This window comes from Oncorhynchus mykiss, chromosome 17 (genome assembly GCF_013265735.2).
Source record: "Oncorhynchus mykiss isolate Arlee chromosome 17, USDA_OmykA_1.1, whole genome shotgun sequence".
Lineage (NCBI taxonomy): Eukaryota > Metazoa > Chordata > Actinopteri > Salmoniformes > Salmonidae > Oncorhynchus > Oncorhynchus mykiss.
The window spans coordinates 3,122,074-3,141,140 of record NC_048581.1 but is presented as its reverse complement, the minus strand read 5'-3'; the positions used below and the strand labels follow the sequence as shown (position 1 = coordinate 3,141,140).

The 19,067-nt window shown below is 42.0% G+C and overlaps 1 protein-coding gene across 1 annotated transcript; it reads left to right on the top strand.

The window, feature by feature from the left end:
- Window positions 1–5,787: 5,787 nt before the first annotated feature.
- Window positions 5,788–17,026, top strand: LOC118940517 (zinc finger protein 239-like). Its single transcript, XM_036951009.1, has 3 exons — window positions 5,788–5,858; window positions 6,306–6,352; window positions 14,617–17,026. The coding sequence occupies exons 1-3, from the start codon at window positions 5,788–5,790 to the stop codon at window positions 15,573–15,575; spliced, it is 1,077 nt and encodes a 358-aa protein (XP_036806904.1). The 3' UTR covers window positions 15,576–17,026.
- The last annotated feature ends 2,041 nt before the right edge of the window (window positions 17,027–19,067 follow it).

Below are 19,067 nucleotides of genomic sequence, written 5' to 3'. Positions count from 1 at the left end.
AAGAAGCACTTTGGTTGTTGTTGCATGACATACTGTGGGTCAAAAAAAGTATTTAGTCAGCCACCAATTGCACAAGTTCTCCCACTTAAAAATATGAGAGACCTGTAATTTTCATCATAGGTACACTTCAACTGTGACAGACAAAATGAGAGAATATACTATATAGCCTAGAAACCTGGTTAAACTATCATTAGGACATCATGGATGAATTCTAGAATATACTATATAGCCTAGAAACCTGGTTAAACTATCATTATGACCTCATGGATGAATTCTAGAATATACTATATAGCCTAGAAAACTGGTTAAATTATCATTATGACCTCATGGATGGCCAGTCCTTGTATTCATAGTGTAGTGAATTCAGGGAGAGGCCCTGAGCTGAACTCAAACCTGGGTCCAGCGACTGTCAAGTTAACACCTTTTAACTGTTACGCCAAGATGTCTGAACTTCTTGACGAGGTCGCTAGGTGTTGGGTTAAGGTTTCTACAATATCGTTCTCTATGAATTTGAGAGTGGTTACACTTCTCCTTCCCCCATCCCTCAGCTGTTAACCAAGTCTCTGGGCAGCCATTTTGTTGCTGTTTAAAAAAACAACACAAAACCCAGCAATCTGCAGTACAAACAATAACAAATCTGTCATTCCACCACTATCTTGGTAATAAAAGATTATGGGGTTGGATAAATGTAACTACAGACAGACCTATGGATGCAAGGACTGACCATCCATGATATCAACATTATAGTTTTAACCATGTTGAGGCGGCAGGCTAGCCTAGTGGTTAGAGCGTTGGACTAGTAGGTTGCAAGTTCATATCCCCGAGCTGACATGGTACAAATCTGTCAATTAACCCACTGTTCCTAGTCCGTTATTGAAAATAATAATTTGTTCTTAACTGCTATACAGTGTTGATTTACATTGTTTCTAAACATTATAGTAAAAAAAGCTTATTTAGGGTTCTGATGGGGTAAACAGTTGAACTCCGCTCATGAGGCATGTGTTATATTCTTAAAGAATCAATGGCTGTAAATAAATAATTTAAAAGTCACAATATGGATGTAACAATTGCAGATTTCCACCTTAACACCAAACATCAGTTCAACTGCAGAGTTTGTGCCTCTGTTGTTAAGACAGTACTTACCAGTGTTAATCAGGGAATGGTTTCTCAAAACCATCTTACGGCTAAATTCATCGTTAGAACCATTGGATGCCTTAAGATGCGTTTGGGAAACCGGGCCCAGATATCCAGGTTCCTCCTCTTCTTCCTCCTCCTTTTTCGATGTAAAAGTAATCTCCTCCCCCTCCTCTTTCACGCCATAAACTGCATCTTCCTCTCCTTTTACTGTGACCTCCTCTTTCACTCTGAACGCGTCCTCCTCTTCTTTCACAGCAAAGGCCCCACTCTCTACTTCTTGTTTTACTGTGATATCTTCCTCGTCTTTCACTCTGAACGCGTCCTCCTCTTCTTTCACAGTAACGGCCCCACTCCCTACTTCTTGATTTACTGTGATATCTTCCTCGTCTTTCACTCTGAACGCGTCCTCTTCTTCTTTCACAGTAACGGCCCCACTCCCTACTTCTTGATTTACTGTGATATCTTCCTCGTCTTTCACTCTGAACGTGTCCTCCTCTTCTTTCACAGTAACGGCCCCACTCTCTACTTCTTGATTTACTGTGATATCCTTATCTTCATTAGAAGGAGAGTAGCTTGGTGACTGCATGGTCGGGGATGTTAGCTAGGCTAATGCCAACTTAACCAGCCCGCTAGCTGACTAATAACAACAACACCATAAATATGAAATTAAATCGGATAACTAACTAGACGACAGAAGTGGGTTTAAAACACAGTGGCTAATATACACTAAAGCGTCTAAAGATCTTTATTGGTTCGGCTATTTGTCTAGCAAGCTACCGAGGTGTCTGACTAACTGTTGCTGCTGATGAAAGAAGCGTTCCGTCCACTACATAATACGTCACACCAGCAGCATAACCATAAATTCCCAGACCGCCATCTGCTGACTGGAGTGGGTAACGCAGTTGAGTAAAATGTATATTTTATCTTCAGACAACAAGTTAAAGTGTACGAAGCATGAGTTTTAACTCACCAGTGTAACAATACAGTGTGGTTAAAGACGTAGTAAGCTAATTGTAATCACGATATGTTTACCTATAAGAACAAACAGTTATGTTTTTGCGTTATTACATATTTATTAACTTATTTTGTGACTCTTCCAAACTACACACAATGCAGTATTTCTCAACGTCATATGGATGATCTTCTCTGTGCTACTGAGTTTGTTTGCCAGTGTAACGGTGTAACGAAGTTACATGTGTAAAATATTTGTATCCTCTATTTAACTAGGCAATTCATTTAAGAACAGTGCCTTAGACCGCTGCCCCGCTCGTGTGATAAAGGTATAGGATTCTGGGTAATCCACAGCAGATTTATGGAGAATTTGAAAATTGAGTGGTCCTGGGATAGAAATGTATAAAATTGACATTACATCATTAAATCCACGTTTTAAATCACACATTAGCAATTTATGTTTTAGTAACTACTGTTGTTGGTTTGGTGTCAAGTCAGCCTCTCTTTATATGTTATTTGCCAAATCTCTGTTTTCCATGTGGGTTTTATGCTAAAGATCCCTCTTTCAAGTTGGTATCTAACTGGAAAATGCATCTTCTTTTAGGAGTGCTATTTTTACCCTGTCGACTACTGATCATTCATCCATACTGTGTGTGTCCCATCATTGCAGCTTTGTAAATAAATTAACTATCCATCCATTGCACCTTCCTGTGTTGACTCACTGACTTGAGAGACGACAGGACCAGGAAGGTCACACTAGGTCGATATCAAGCTCAAGCTTGCAAACGTTAAACACACCTCCATCTCCATTAACGACATCACACTTGCCCAGACCCACTAGAACACACCTCCATCTCCATTAACTACATCAAACCTGCCCAGACCCACTAGAACACACCTCCATCTCCATTAACTCCATCACACCTGCCCAGACCCACTAGAACACACCTCCATCTCCATTAACTACATCAAACCTGCCCAGACCCACTAGAACACACCTCCATCTCCATTAACGACATCACACTTGCCCAGACCCACTAGAACACACCTCCATCTCCATTAACTACATCAAACCTGCCCAGACCCACTAGAACACACCCCCATCTCCATTAACTCCATCAAACCTGTCCAGACCCACTCGAACACACCTCCATCTCCATTAACTCCATCAAACCTGTCCAGACCCACTCGAACACACCTCCATCTCCATTAACTCCATCAAACCTGTCCAGACCCACTCGAACACACCTCCATCTCCATTAACTCCATCAAACCTGTCCAGACCCACTCGAACACACCTCCATCTCCATTAACTCCATCAAACCTGTCCAGACCCACTCGAACACACCTCCATCTCCATTAACTCCATCAAACCTGTCCAGACCCACTCGAACACACCTCCATCTTCATGAACTCCATCACACCTGCCCAGACCCACTCGAACACACACCCGTCTCCAGCGCCCGCATCAGCACCATTTTTTTTCTCTCCGTTGCACACTCACTTTCAACTTTTAGATAATAAAGCATTTTACCTTTCTATTGAATTAACAACAGAGGATTGGTTGATTTCCAGGTTTTAAGTATAATATTTAAGATGACTGATTAGAAAAGTATCATCCAACCATCGGGTATCTCACTGCATCCTCATATGCCATGTCTTGAAATATACAGACAGACGGATTAAAAGTAATTTTACATTGTATAACTGTACTTCTGACAGCCAACTTTCTAACTCCTCCCATAACTTTATGACGTCATAACATTCCCAGAAGGATTATTGAGTCATTGTTAGTTTTACACTTAAGACATGACTCTGCCGTTGTGCTGTAGAATTTTTGAATTTAGTCTCTTGTATAATAAGGGACTATCATTTATCCCAACATCACAGGCCACAGACTTTGATACAGTTAAAGACTTCAAAGTGTATTAATGGGGTTTCTCCCTGTGCACCTGCCAATTTAAATCCATTAAATGAGACACGTTACCAGACAGGACATATTGCTGATGCTCTTCCCATTGATAACCTGAATAACAATTAACTTGTGGGCGGTGGTGGTGATGACGGCCTATTGAATGACGTTGTCCATCGGGATTCCCCCCAAGAAAGAAGACGCTCTGGATTGATCACTGGAGTCAGATGTGAGGGAGGAGGTTGATCATCAGGAGTCCGATGTGAAGGAGGAGGTTGATCATCAGGAGTCAGATGTGAAGCAGGAGGTTGATCATCAGGAGTCAGATGTGAAGGAGGAGGTTGATCATCAGTGAACCTCTAGGATTGTGGCTGGGCTGGCGTTTCCACTTCCAGCTTGGTCATATATTTTGATACCTTGAATGTTGATATTGTGAACCTATGTTATATATTTGTACCTCCTGTTTCAGGAAGTGATGTCACTAAGTACTGCCCCTATATATACAGTGCATTTGGAAAGTATTCAGACCCCTTCACTGTTTACACATTTTGTGACGTTACATCCTTATTCTAAAATGGATGAAATGTATTTTTTCCCCTTATAATGACATCGCAATACCCCATAATGACATCACAATACCCCATAATGACATCACAATACCCCATAATGACATCACAATACCCCATAATGACAAAGCAAAAACAGGTTTTTATAAATGATTAAAAACAATTGTTGATTTTCTTTAAAAAACAAGGACATTTCTAAGTGACCCCAAACTTTTGAACAGTAGTGTCCCCACATGATGTATTGTTACACCATGTAGAAGCAGTATAGACCTAGTCTGTTCATTATATACATCTACATGATGTATTGTTACACCATGTAGAAGCAGTATAGACCTAGTCTGTTCATTATATACATCTACATGATGTATTGTTACACCATGTAGGAGCAGTATAGACCTAGTCTGTTCATTATATACATCTACATGATGTATTGTTACACCATGTAGGAGCAGTATAGACCTAGTCTGTTCATTATATACATCTACATGATGTATTGTTACACCATGTAGGAGCAGTATAGACCTAGTCTGTTCATTATATACATCTACATGATGTATTGTTACACCATGTAGGAGCAGTATAGACCTAGTCTGTTCATTATATACATCTACATGATGTATTGTTACACCATGTAGGAGCAGTATAGACCTAGTCTGTTCATTATATACATCTATAGACCGACAGTAGCTAGCTACTTATTTAGATTTAGTTTGATTTAATGAAACTGCCTTTAATGTGCTGTAGTAAACATGTTTTATTTGCACTAATCAATAAACACATTCAGGTCTTTGTATGTCTCAATATAATAGTATTATTTAATTAAATCCATGTAAATCCTTTGTCTCAAAGGATTTAAATCCTTTGTCTCAAAATAAAATATGATCCTCAACTGCGTTTCCCCTCCAGTCAGCAGGCGGCGATGTGCGTCTTTCAGACGACGCTGCCAGCGTGACGTATAATCTAGTGGACGGTTCTTCAGAAACAGCTCGTCAACCACCTCGGTAGCTTGCTAGCCAACATAGCCGAAAGATTCAAGATATTTATACGATTTCGGTGTATATTAGCTACTGTGTTTCAGACACATTTCTGTGTCTAAACTTGTTAACCTGTTTAATTTAATATTACTTTATTTTGTATTAGTCAGCTTTAGTAGCTGGCTGGTTAAGTTAGCAGGAGCCTAGTCGCTAATGATAGCTAGCTAGCTAGCTAACATCCACGACCATGAGCTCCCTAAACTACTCTCCTCCTGTTAAAGAAGATGAGGTCTGCTGGACGGAGAAAGAGGGTCTGTGGCAGAACATTGTTGTGAAAGAGGAGGAGGATGTTACAGTAAAACAAGTAGAAGGTGAGGCTGTTTCAGTGAAAGAAGAGGAAGACGTTTCAGTGAAAGAAGAGAAAGACGTTTCAGTGAAAGAAGAGAAAGACGTTTCAGTGAAAGAAGAGGAAGACGTTTCAGTGAAAGAAGAGAAAGACGTTTCAGTGAAAGAAGAGAAAGACGTTTCAGTGAAAGAAGAGGAAGATGTTTCAGTGAAAGAAGAGGAAGACGTTTCAGTGAAAGAAGAGGAAGACGTTTCAGTGAAAGAAGAGGAAGACGTTTCAGTGAAAGAAGAGGAAGATGTTTCAGTGAAAGAAGAGGAAGACGTTTCAGTGAAAGAAGAGGAAGACACGTTCAGAGTGAAAGAGGAGGAGGATGTTACAGTAAAAGAAGAGGAGGATGAGAAGGAGGAGGGGGAGATTACTGTCACATTGGAGGAAGAAGAGGAGGTTGGTGATCTGTTTAACACCAGTAAGTACCGTCTCTGCAGTCGTTGAACCAATATGCAGTAAAAGGGTTCTACACTTTAATGTTGTTCTGTAGGAATGGCTGAAGCTTCACTGTAACGTGTAGAACATCAAGAGTGGACCATCAACAAAACGTTAACAATTGATCAAATGCATCCCATGACAATGCCTGAAATACTGTACTCCCCAATATCCCCAATATCTCCTATTAGATTAGCCCAGGAGGGGCTAGCATTTTGGGACATACATTAATGATATGTACCCATTGTTTCTTGAAGAAATCACTTATAAATGCCTCATGAGCTTAGGTCAACTGTCGTACCCCATCAGAACCCAAAATATAAGCTTTTTTTCACGCCAATGTTCATTAGTAAATGTAAACAAACACTGTATATCCTCAAAACATGATTAATTAATTTGAGTCTCAAGCATTTCTAAAACATTTAACATTTTCATTTAATTCTTTAAAAAAAAAGTCTAATTTAGAATAAGGAAGGTAACAAAATAAAGGGAAGCGGTCTGAACTTAATGAATGCACTAGGGCCCCAACTAAAACAAATCTTGGGTCAACCAAGAATCATCTTTTCTTTCTACCAACCGATTGGGAGAAATGTTATAAACGTGTATTTTTCCATATATAGACACACCCCATGTGGTTTTTAATAAAATCAACTATATGTACTGAACTGGTCTGATGCTTTAAGCACGCTGTTTGATTAAATAATTAAGACACACATATGACTCGGGAACCAGAGATCAAGATAGCCTAACCATCAGAAAAAAAACTCGTCCTCCTCCCGCTGCTGCTGGCCTTCGTAAATTCTTACGTTATGCTCCTGAAGTTTCCAGTAATAGACTACACCAGCAGTCGTTATGCTCCTATAGTTTCTGGTAATAGACTACACCAGCAGTCGTTATGCTCCTATAGTTTCTGGTAATAGACTACAGCAGCAGTCGTTATGCTCCTATAGTTTCTGGTAATAGACTACACCAGCAGTCGTTATGCTCCTATAGTTTCTGGTAATAGACTACACCAGCAGTCGTTATGCTCCTTTAGTTTCTGGTAATAGACTACACCAGTAGTCATTATGCTCCTATAGTTTCTGGTAATAGACTACACCAGCAGTTGTTATGCTCCTATAGTTTCTGGTAATAGACTACACCAGCAGTCGTTATGCTCCTTTAGTTTCTGGTAATAGACTACACCAGTAGTCGTTATGCTCCTATAGTTTCTGGTAATAGACTACACCAGCAGTCGTTATGCTCCTATAGTTTCTGGTAATAGACTACACCAGCAGTCGTTATGCTCCTATAGTTTCTGGTAATAGACTACACCAGCAGTCGTTATGCTCCTATAGTTTCTGGTAATAGACTACACCAGCAGTCGTTATGCTCCTATAGTTTCTGGTAATAGACTACACCAGCAGTCGTTATGCTCCTATAGTTTCTGGTAATAGACTACACCAGCAGTCGTTATGCTCCTATAGTTTCTGGTAATAGACTACACCAGCAGTCGTTATGCTCCTATAGTTTCTGGTAATACGCTACACCAGCAGTCATTATGCTCCTTTAGTTTCTGGTAATAGACTACACCAGCAGTCGTTATGCTCCTATAGTTTCTGGTAATAGACTACACCAGCAGTCGTTATGCTCCTATAGTTTCTGGTAATAGACTACACCAGCAGTCGTTATGCTCCTATAGTTTCTGGTAATAGACTACACCAGCAGTCGTTATGCTCCTATAGTTTCTGGTAATAGACTACACCAGCAGTCGTTATGCTCCTATAGTTTCTGGTAATAGACTACACCAGCAGTCGTTATGCTCCTATAGTTTCTGGTAATAGACTACACCAGCAGTCGTTATGCTCCTATAGTTTCTGGTAATAGACTACACCAGCAGTCGTTATGCTCCTTTAGTTTCTGGTAATAGACTACACCAGTAGTCATTATGCTCCTATAGTTTCTGGTAATAGACTACACCAGCAGTTGTTATGCTCCTATAGTTTCTGGTAATAGACTACACCAGCAGTCGTTATGCTCCTTTAGTTTCTGGTAATAGACTACACCAGTAGTCGTTATGCTCCTATAGTTTCTGGTAATAGACTACACCAGCAGTCGTTATGCTCCTATAGTTTCTGGTAATAGACTACACCAGCAGTCGTTATGCTCCTATAGTTTCTGGTAATAGACTACACCAGCAGTCGTTATGCTCCTATAGTTTCTGGTAATAGACTACACCAGCAGTCGTTATGCTCCTATAGTTTCTGGTAATAGACTACACCAGCAGTCGTTATGCTCCTATAGTTTCTGGTAATAGACTACACCAGCAGTCGTTATGCTCCTATAGTTTCTGGTAATAGACTACACCAGCAGTCGTTATGCTCCTATAGTTTCTGGTAATACGCTACACCAGCAGTCATTATGCTCCTTTAGTTTCTGGTAATAGACTACACCAGCAGTCGTTATGCTCCTATAGTTTCTGGTAATAGACTACACCAGCAGTCGTTATGCTCCTATAGTTTCTGGTAATAGACTACACCAGCAGTCGTTATGCTCCTATAGTTTCTGGTAATAGACTACACCAGCAGTCGTTATGCTCCTATAGTTTCTGGTAATAGACTACACCAGCAGTCGTTATGCTCCTATAGTTTCTGGTAATAGACTACACCAGCAGTCGTTATGCTCCTATAGTTTCTGGTAATAGACTACACCAGCAGTCGTTATGCTCCTATAGTTTCTGGTAATAGACTACACCAGCAGTCGTTATGCTCCTATAGTTTCTGGTAATAGACTACACCAGCAGTCGTTATGCTCCTATAGTTTCTGGTAATAGACTACACCAGCAGTCGTTATGCTCCTATAGTTTCTGGTAATAGACTACACCAGCAGTCGTTATGCTCCTATAGTTTCTGGTAATAGACTACACCAGCAGTCGTTATGCTCCTATAGTTTCTGGTAATAGACTACACCAGCAGTCGTTATGCTCCTATAGTTTCTGGTAATAGGCTACACCAGCAGTCGTTATGCTCCTATAGATTCTGATAATAGACTACACCAGCAGTCATTATGCTCCTGTAGTTTCTGATAATAGACTACACCAGCAGTCGTTATGCTCCTATAGTTTCTGGTAATAGACTACACCAGCAGTCGTTATGCTCCTATAGTTTCTGGTAATAGACTACACCAGCAGTCGTTATGCTCCTATAGTTTCTGGTAATAGACTACACCAGCAGTCGTTATGCTCCTATAGTTTCTGGTAATAGACTACACCAGCAGTCGTTATGCTCCTATAGTTTCTGGTAATAGACTACACCAGCAGTCGTTATGCTCCTATAGTTTCTGGTAATAGGCTACACCAGCAGTCGTTATGCTCCTATAGTTTCTGGTAATAGACTACACCAGCAGTCGTTATGCTCCTATAGTTTCTGGTAATAGGCTACACCAGCAGTCGTTATGCTCCTATAGTTTCTGGTAATAGACTACACCAGCAGTCGTTATGCTCCTATAGTTTCTGGTAATAGACTACACCAGCAGTCGTTATGCTCCTATAGTTTCTGGTAATAGACTACACCAGCAGTCGTTATGCTCCTATAGTTTCTGGTAATAGGCTACACCAGCAGTCGTTATGCTCCTATAGTTTCTGGTAATAGACTACACCAGCAGTCGTTATGCTCCTATAGATTCTGATAATAGACTACACCAGCAGTCAGCAACCTTTTCCATTTGGTGCCAAAGTTTGCTGTATCCAATGTTTTTTAACTGAGTAGTCTTGCAATTCAAGATGGCGTAGCAGTGATGGCTGTTGTAAATGTTATGGGTTTTTTTCATCATTTTTTGTATATATTGCAAAATATTCCAATCTCTTTTTCCATGTTTAAATTAAATATACCTTCCAGCATCCCGCCTCACCCAATGTGATACGGATCTGCTTATTTTTAGACTTTATAGCTAGAACCTCCATCAGCAGCTAGCCATCAGAAGCTAACCAGCTGATTAGCTACTAGCTATTTAGTCATCTTTTAGCCTGGATAATACCTGCCAGTCTGCACAGCGTAATATCAACCCTGAGCATATCAGACTGTTTTTCTCCACTACATCACCGTATTCTTGCAGTATTCCCACTCTGGACCATTATACCGGATAATCGCAGCTAGCTTGCTGCCACCAAGTGGCCCAGCCTCGAAGCTCATCTCCCAGCCTGCTCAGTGGACCCTATGATCACTCGGGCACACAGCTGATACCTCCCGGACTCTTCACTAAGACGACTAGAAGCCACTACATCACCGGATTCCTGCCGTAAGCTCACACTATACCAGTGTGGCTATAGTGGCTAAAGCCCTTGTTCCGAAGGTAGCACCAGTTAGCCTCGAGCCAGGTGCATCTCCCGGCTAGCAAACAAAATTACTCCAGCTACAGTACCTCTTTTGCCAATTGGCCTGGACCCTTTGTCAACACGGAGCCAGTCCATCACGACTGGTCTGCCGACGTAATTCTGTCCGATGTGCCCTCAACCGGCCTTTGCAGGACGTCCGTGATGCCCATGTCCCGAAGCTAGCACCAGTTAGCCTCGAGCCAGGCGCATCTCCCGGCTAGCGTAATAATGACTACCTAACGGCTTCCCTGGTTCATATATTCCTGTTCACTGGACCCTATGATTATTTATCTACATAGCTGATGCCTGCTGGATTGTTCATTAATCACGGGTCTCCATTTTGTTTTTTGTTCATCTGTCGACCACAGTCTCGAACTCAGGCCCTGTGTGTAGTTAACTGACCCTCTCTGCCCATTCATTGCCATTTTACCTGTTGTCTTAGATGATTAACTGTTGTTGTCTTACCCGTTGTTGTCTTAGCTAGCTCTCCCAATCAATACCTGTGATTGCTTTATGCCTCGCTTTATGACTCGCTTCATGTCTTTATGTTAGGTACAACCCTAAATCCGTAAACATGGGCACCCTCATAGATATTATCCTGACCAACTTGCCCTCCAAATACACCTCTGCTGTTTTCAATCAGGATCTCAGCGATCAATGCCTGCATCCGTTATGGGTCCGCGGTCAAACGACCACCCCTCATCACTGTCAAACGCTCCCTAAAACACTTCTGCAAGCAGGCCTTTCTAATCGACCAGGCCTGGGTATCCTGGAAGGATTTTGACCTCATCCCGTCAGTAGAGGATGCCTCGTTGTTCTTTAAAAATAATTTCCTCACCACCTTAAATAAGCATGCCCCTTTCAAAAAATGTAGAACTAAGAACGGATATAGACCTTGGTTCACTCCAGACCTGACTGCCCTCGACCAGCACAAAAACATCCTGTGGCGTACTGCACTAGCATCGAATAGTCCCCGCGATATGCAACTTTTCAGAGAAGTCAGGAACCAATACACACAATCAGTTAGGAAAGCAACGGCTAGCTTTTTCAAACATACATTTTTATCCTGTAGATCTAATTCCAAAAAGTTTTGGGACACTGTAAAATCCATGGAGAATAAGAGCACCTCATCCCAGCTGCCCACTGCACTGAGGCTAGGAAACACTGTCACCACCGATAAATCCACGATAATCGAGAATTTCAACAAGCATTTCTCTACGGCTGGCCATGCTTTCCTCCTGGCTACCACAGCCAACAGCTCCACACACCCCGCAGCTACTTGCCCAAGCGTCCCCAGCTTCTCCATCACCCAAATCCAGATAGCTGATGTTCTGAAAGAGCTGCAAAACCTGGACCTATACAAATCAGCTGGGCTAGACAATCTGGACCCTCTCTTTCTAAATTGATCTGCCTCCATTGTGACAACCCCTATTACTAGTCTGTTCAACCTCTCTTTCGTTTTTTTCCGAGATTCCTAAAGATTGGAAAGCTTTCGCGGTCATCCCCCTCTTCAAAGGGGTGACACTCTAGACCCAAACTGTTAGACCTAGGTCCATCCTGCCATCCTGCCCTGCCTTTCTAAAGTCTTCGAATGCCAAGTTAACAAACAGATCACTGACCATTTCGAATCCCACTGTACCTTCTCCGCTGTACAATCCAGTTTCCGAGCTGGTCACGGGTGCACCTCAGCCACGCTCAAGGTACTAAACGATATCATAACCACCATCGATAAAAGACAGTACTGTGTAGCAGTCTTCATCGACCTGGCCAAGGCTTTCGACTCAATCAACAACCGATCGCTGCCCGCACCCCCCGGACTAGCACCACTACTCTGGACGGTTCTGACTTGGAATACGTGGACAACAACAATTACCGAAGTGTCTGGTTAGACTGTAAACTCTCATTCCAGACTAATATGAATCATCTCCATTGCAAAATTAAATCTAGAATCGGCTTCCTATTTCTCAACAAAGCCTCCTTCACTCACAGTGCCAAACATACCCTCGTAAAACTGACTATCCTACCGATCCTTGACCTTGGCGATCTCATTTACAAAATAGCCTCCAACACTTTACTCAGCAAACTGGATGCAGTCTATCACAGTGCCATCCGTTTTGTCACCAAAGCCCCATATACCACCCACCACTGCGACCTGTATGCTCTTGTCGGCTGGCCCTCGCTACATATTCGTCGCCAAACCCGTTGGCTCCAGGTCATCTCTAAGTCTTTGCTAGGTAAAGCTCTGCCTTAACTCAGCTCACTGGTCAGCATAGCAACACCCACCCGTAGCACGCGCTCCAGCAGGTTTATCTCACTGGTCATCCCCAAAGCCAACACCTCCTTTGGCCGCCTTTCCTTCCAGTTCTCTGCTGCCAATGACTGGAACGAATAGAAAAAATCGCTGAAGTTGGAGACTTATTTCTCCCTCACTAACTTTAAGCATCAGCTATCTGAGCAGCTTACCGATCGCTGCAGCTGTACACAGCCCATCTGTAAATAGCCCATCCAACTACCTACCTCATCCCCATGTTTTTATTGACTTTTTTGCTCTTTTGCACACCAGTATTTCTACTTGCACATCATCATCTGCACATCTATCTCTCCAGTGTCAATTTTCTAAATTGTAATTACATCGCTACTATGGCCTATTTATTGCCTTTCCACCCTACACCATTTGCAGACACTATATAGATATTTATATTGTGTTATTGACTGTTCCTTTGTTAATCCCACGTGTAACTCTGTTGTTTTTTGTCGCACTGCTTTGCTTTATCTTGGCCAGGTCACAGTTGTAAATGAGAACTTGATCTCAACTGGCCTACCTGGTTAAACTATCATTATTACATCATGGCCACCTGGTTAAATAAAGGTTAAATAAATAACATTAAGAAAAATAATAAATATTGTAACTTTATTGACAACACCCAAATGGATACTGTCATTAATGTGGTTCTTCAATAATTAAACATCATTCTTAATACTGTAGCTGTTTAGTTAGTCACATGTTCATCTATCATTAGCTGATCCAGGAAATCATTTTCTGAATGATTGTCACATGACAAACATCAAGACATACAACAACAACCAAAGTGCTTCTTCATTCATTACTCTGGTAAAGACAGTTATGCCGTGCTCCATGTTGGATCCAACATCCCTACCGTGGTCATAATGTGTAGACAACTGTTCCTTGTTGGATAGGCTATTGTACAACACACAGAGCTATTTTCCTTCATTTGTTGTTAGGTTAAGTTATGGGCCAATTTGGCAAACCGTGTACAAACCCTCAGCCAAAGAGCATTTTACTGGTTGAAGTGTTTTTTAAGTACGAAGCGGTTGATTTGCGATGATGACGCAAACATTATATTAAGCAGGACATTCAAACAAGCATTACAATTATAATCCAAGGTAGTGTGACATGCACTCATAAGCAACCTGGAAATGGAGTTTTTTTACATTCAGAATACATTGTGAAAAACTAAAATCTTTGCCCACCATTTTTGCTCCAGGCAGATATACTACATCCATAACTATCGGTTTCCTCATTAGCAGGGAGGAGTATCTGCAATCAAATTGCATGTGCATCGCCCTCGTGCTGCAAGTTTAGCAAACACAGAAAGGGGCCTTGGAAACCAAAAGTCATCTGGCACATTGCTTAGAGTTTCAACAACTTTAATAACTTATTTCTAGCCTACAATCATCGATTTTACTACTAATGTGAAAACAAGACAAAATGACTATTCTTGCTCATTTTAAGACAATTGTCAAATAGTTTTTACATTCATTACAGACGTCAATTGTTGTACAACATCATGGCTACGCTGTTGGCATCAACTTTTACACTGGATTACCGCTGTTGTGGGCCTTTAATCGTCTGTCTGACTTTGTTGTTCACACAGGAGAGAGACGGGACTACCGTGGATCCTCTGGGGAGCCTCAACAACCTTGTGATGCTGACAAGGCAGAGAAGAGTCTCTCTAGATCAGAACACCTCAAAAAACACCTGCAGAGATCCACAGGGAAGAGAACTCACTGCTGCTCTGACTGTGGGAAGAGTTTCACCTCATCAGGCATTAAAATTCATCAGAGAATCCACACAGGAGAGAAACCTTATAGCTGTAATCAATGTGGGAAGAGTTTTGTTCAATCTGGCTCTCTGACTTTACACCAGAGAACACACACAGGAGAGAAACCTTATAGCTGTGATCAATGCGGGAAGAGTTTTGTTCAATCTGGCCAGCTGACTTTACACCAGAGAACACACACAGGAGATAAACCTTATAGCTGTGATCAATGTGGGAATAGTTTTACTGCATCTAGCTATCTGACTTCACACCAGAGAACACACACAGGAGAGAAACCTTTTAGCTGTGCTCAATGTGGGAAGAGTTTTACTGCATCTAGCTCTCTGACTTCACACCAGAGAACACACACAGGAGAGAAACCTTATAGCTGTGCTCAATGTGGGAAGAGTTTTACTACATCTAGCTATCTGACTCCACACCAGAGAACACACACAGGAGAGAAACCTTATAGCTGTGATCAATGTGGGAAGAATTTTTCTACATCTTGCTATCTGACTTCACACCAGAGAACACACACAGGAGAGAAACCTTATAGCTGTGATCAATGTGGGAAGAGTTTTGTTCAATCTGGCCAGCTTACCCGACACCAGAGAACACACACAGGAGAGAAACCTTATAGCTGTAATCAATGTGGGAAGAGTTTTACTAGATCTGGCTATCTGACTTCACACCAGAGAACACACACAGGAGAGAAACCTTATAGCTGTAATCAATGTGGGAAGAGTTTTACTAGATCTGGCTATCTGACTTTACACCAGAGAACACACACATAAGATAAATCCTTACAGCTGTGCTCAATGTGGGAAGAGTTTTACTGAGTCTAGCACTGACTAATCACCATAGAACACACACAGGAGAGAAATCTTATAGCTGTGACCAGAGTTAATTTGTTAAAATATCAGAAAATACATACATGGAGTTGTTTTATGATATCAATGAATTCATGTCACAATGTGGTATGTTTTAACATTGTATTAGGAATATTTTAATAGTGTCAATGTAGAAGCCTAAACGTTTGCCCCCTCATCAATTGATTTCAACATGATATGGATTTTAGGCTCAGGGGAAAAATCCAGGCTCTGAAATGGAAGAGTATTAATTTATGTGATTTAACAAAAAAAGAGTTGTGTTACACTTACCACGTTGGCGACCCACTTGAATCAAAATGTAGCTAGCTGTTTTCTACAAATTGTCCTCTATCCAGGGATGTACACATTACTCCCAGATTCCGTGTGGTTTTTGAGCTGTTAGTTGTGCGCTGCCCTAAGGGACTCCCAATCACTGCCTGTTATGATACAGCCTGGATTTGAACCAGGGTCTGTAGTGACGCCTCCAGCGAGATGCAGTGCCTTAGACCGCTGCTCCTGTGATAAAAGCTTGGGATTCTGGGTAATTCACAGCAGATTTATGGAGAACTTGAAAATTGAGTGGTTCTGGGATAGAAATGTATAAAATTGACATTACATCATAAAATCCACGTTTTAAATCACACATTAGCAATTTATGTTTTAGTAACTACTGTTGTTGGTTTGGCGTCAAGTCAGCCTCTTTATATGTTATTTGCCAAATCTCTGTTTTCCATGTGGGTTTTATGCTAAAGATCCCTCTTTCAAGTTGGTATCTAACTGGAAAATGCATCTTCTTTAGGAGTGCTATTTGTACCCTGTTCACTACTGATCGTTCATCCACACTGTGGGGGCGGCAGGGTAGCCTAGTGGTTAGAGCATTGGACTAGTAACCGAAAGGTTGCAAGTTCAAATCTCCGAGCTGACAAGGGTCATTTATGACAAAAGTATAAAGTATATGTTTTACAAACTCATGAACACCAGCGAGTTTATCAGCCCGGTTTTGTTAGTTTAGGTGTATTATACTTCTTCGCCACCAGAGGGGGACATTGAGTAATTTTCCATGTCAATTTGATATATTTTGATACTAAAATGGATGACGCGATATTCTGATGTTGTGAATATGAGACACATGGAAACAATTGATTCATTTATAATAGTAAATGAGGAATTAGTAGGAATTGTTAAATCCACTATACGATCCCAATGACTTTGATAGACATTTCAACTGTTTTTTTTGTTAGTATATTACAGGGCAGATTAATGTAGAATTGCTGTGGGAGTGGTATTTATATCCCGTCACTACTGATCATTCATCCATACTGTGTGTGTCCCATCATTGCAGCTTTGGAAATAAATGAACTATCCATTCATTGCTCCTTCCTGTGTTGACTCACTGACTTGAGGGATCAGGATGGTCACACTAGGTCGATATCTAACTCAAGCTTCACCTCATGCTTTTCATGAACTGTGTGGTTGTGTTATCTAGTGGGAACCCGTTAGCAGGGCTCTGGTGCCTCAAATGAACTGTGTGGTTGTGTTATCTAGTGGGAACCCGATAGCAGGGCTCTGGTGCCTCATATGAACTGTGTGGTTGTGTTATCTAGTGGGAACCCGATAGCAGGGTAGGCTATGGTGCCTCATATGAACTGTGTGGTTGTGTTATCTAGTGGGAACCCGATAGCAGGGCTCTGGTGCCTCATATGAACTGTGTGGTTGTGTTATTTAGTGGGAACCCGATAGCAGGGCTCTGGTGCCTCATATGAACTGTGTGGTTGTGTTATCTAGTGGGAACCCGATAGCAGGGCTCTGGTGCCTCAAATGAACTGTGTGGTTGTGTTATCTAGTGGGAACCCGATAGCAGGGCTCTGGTGCCTCAAATGAACTGTGTGGTTGTGTTATCTAGTGGGAACCCGATAGCAGGGCTCTGGTGCCTCATATGAACTGTGTGGTTGTGTTATCTAGTGGGAACCCGATAGCAGGGTAGGCTATGGTGCCTCATATGAACTGTGTGGTTGTGTTATCTAGTGGGAACCCGATAGCAGGGCTCTGGTGCCTCATATGAACTGTGTGGTTGTGTTATTTAGTGGGAACCCGATAGCAGGGCTCTGGTGCCTCATATGAACTGTGTGGTTGTGTTATCTAGTGGGAACCCGTTAGCGGGGCTCTGGTGCCTCATATGAACTGTGTGGTTGTGTTATCTAGTGGGAACCCGATAGCAGGGCTCTGGTGCCTCATATGAACTGTGTGGTTGTGTTATCTAGTGGGAACCCGTTAGCAGGGCTCTGGTGCCTCATATGAACTGTGTGGTTGTGTTATCTAGTGGGAACCCGATAGCAGGGCTCTGGTGCCTCATATGAACTGTGTGGTTGTGTTATCTAGTGGGAACCCGATAGCAGGGCTCTGGTGCCTTCTTGCCGTGGGATCAAAACAACAGAGGAAATCAACCTGCTGGCTCCTTTTTGTTTTGTCAACTTTTCGGTAGGGTTGTTACGTTACGTTTGATACCGGAGCTACGAGGCACGCGTCCAAATCGCTAAACAGTAAACTTCAAAGCAGTGTGCCGATGCCTGTATCACTTTATCAGCAGCACGTCATCAATGACGTCTGAATATTATTATTACTTCACACCATCATAGGTAATAGGCTGGTCTTCCATATGACATCACTCCTGACTTTATCATTCTAATGAATTCTGATTGGTTTTATGTAACAACTCCAAAAATAGAACAGTGAGGTGTAACTTTGAATTGGGACTTTAAAAAGAAATGTTGATCTTTTATAAACAATACAAAACATACAAATGACGACATCACACCTGCCCAGACCCACTAGAACACACCTCCATCTCCATTATCTACATCACACCTGCCCAGACCCACTAGAACACACCTCCATCTCCATTATCTACATCACACCTGCCCAGACCCACTAGAACACACCTCCATCTCCATTAACTACATCACACCTGCCCCGACCCACTAGAACACACCTCCATCTCCATTAACTACATCACACCTGCCCAGACCCACTAGAACACACCTCCATCTCCATTAACTACATCACACCTGCCCCGACCCACTAGAACACACCTCCATCTCCATTAACTACATCACACCTGCCCAGACCCACTAGAACACACCTCCATCTCCATTAACTACATCACACCTGCCCAGACCCACTAGAACACACCTCCATCTCCATTAACTACATCACACCTGCCCAGACCCACTAGAACACACCTCCATCTCCATTAACTACATCACACCTGCCCAGACCCACTAGAACACACCTCCATCTCCATTAACTACATCACAACTGCCCTGACCCACTAGAACACACCTCCATCTCCATTAACTACATCACACCTGCCCAGACCCACTAGAACACACCCCCATCTCCATTAACTACATCACAACT

Coding starts and splice junctions, on each gene's coding strand:
- LOC118940517 (XM_036951009.1), top strand. CDS start 5,788: ATGAGCTCCCTAAACTACTCTCCTCCTGTTAAAGAAGATGAGGTCTGC. Junction 5,859..6,305: donor ACGGAGAAAGAGGGTCTGTG/GCAGAACATTGT, acceptor GGGGGAGATTAC/TGTCACATTGGAGGAAGAAG. Junction 6,353..14,616: donor TGGTGATCTGTTTAACACCA/GTAAGTACCGTC, acceptor TTGTTCACACAG/GAGAGAGACGGGACTACCGT.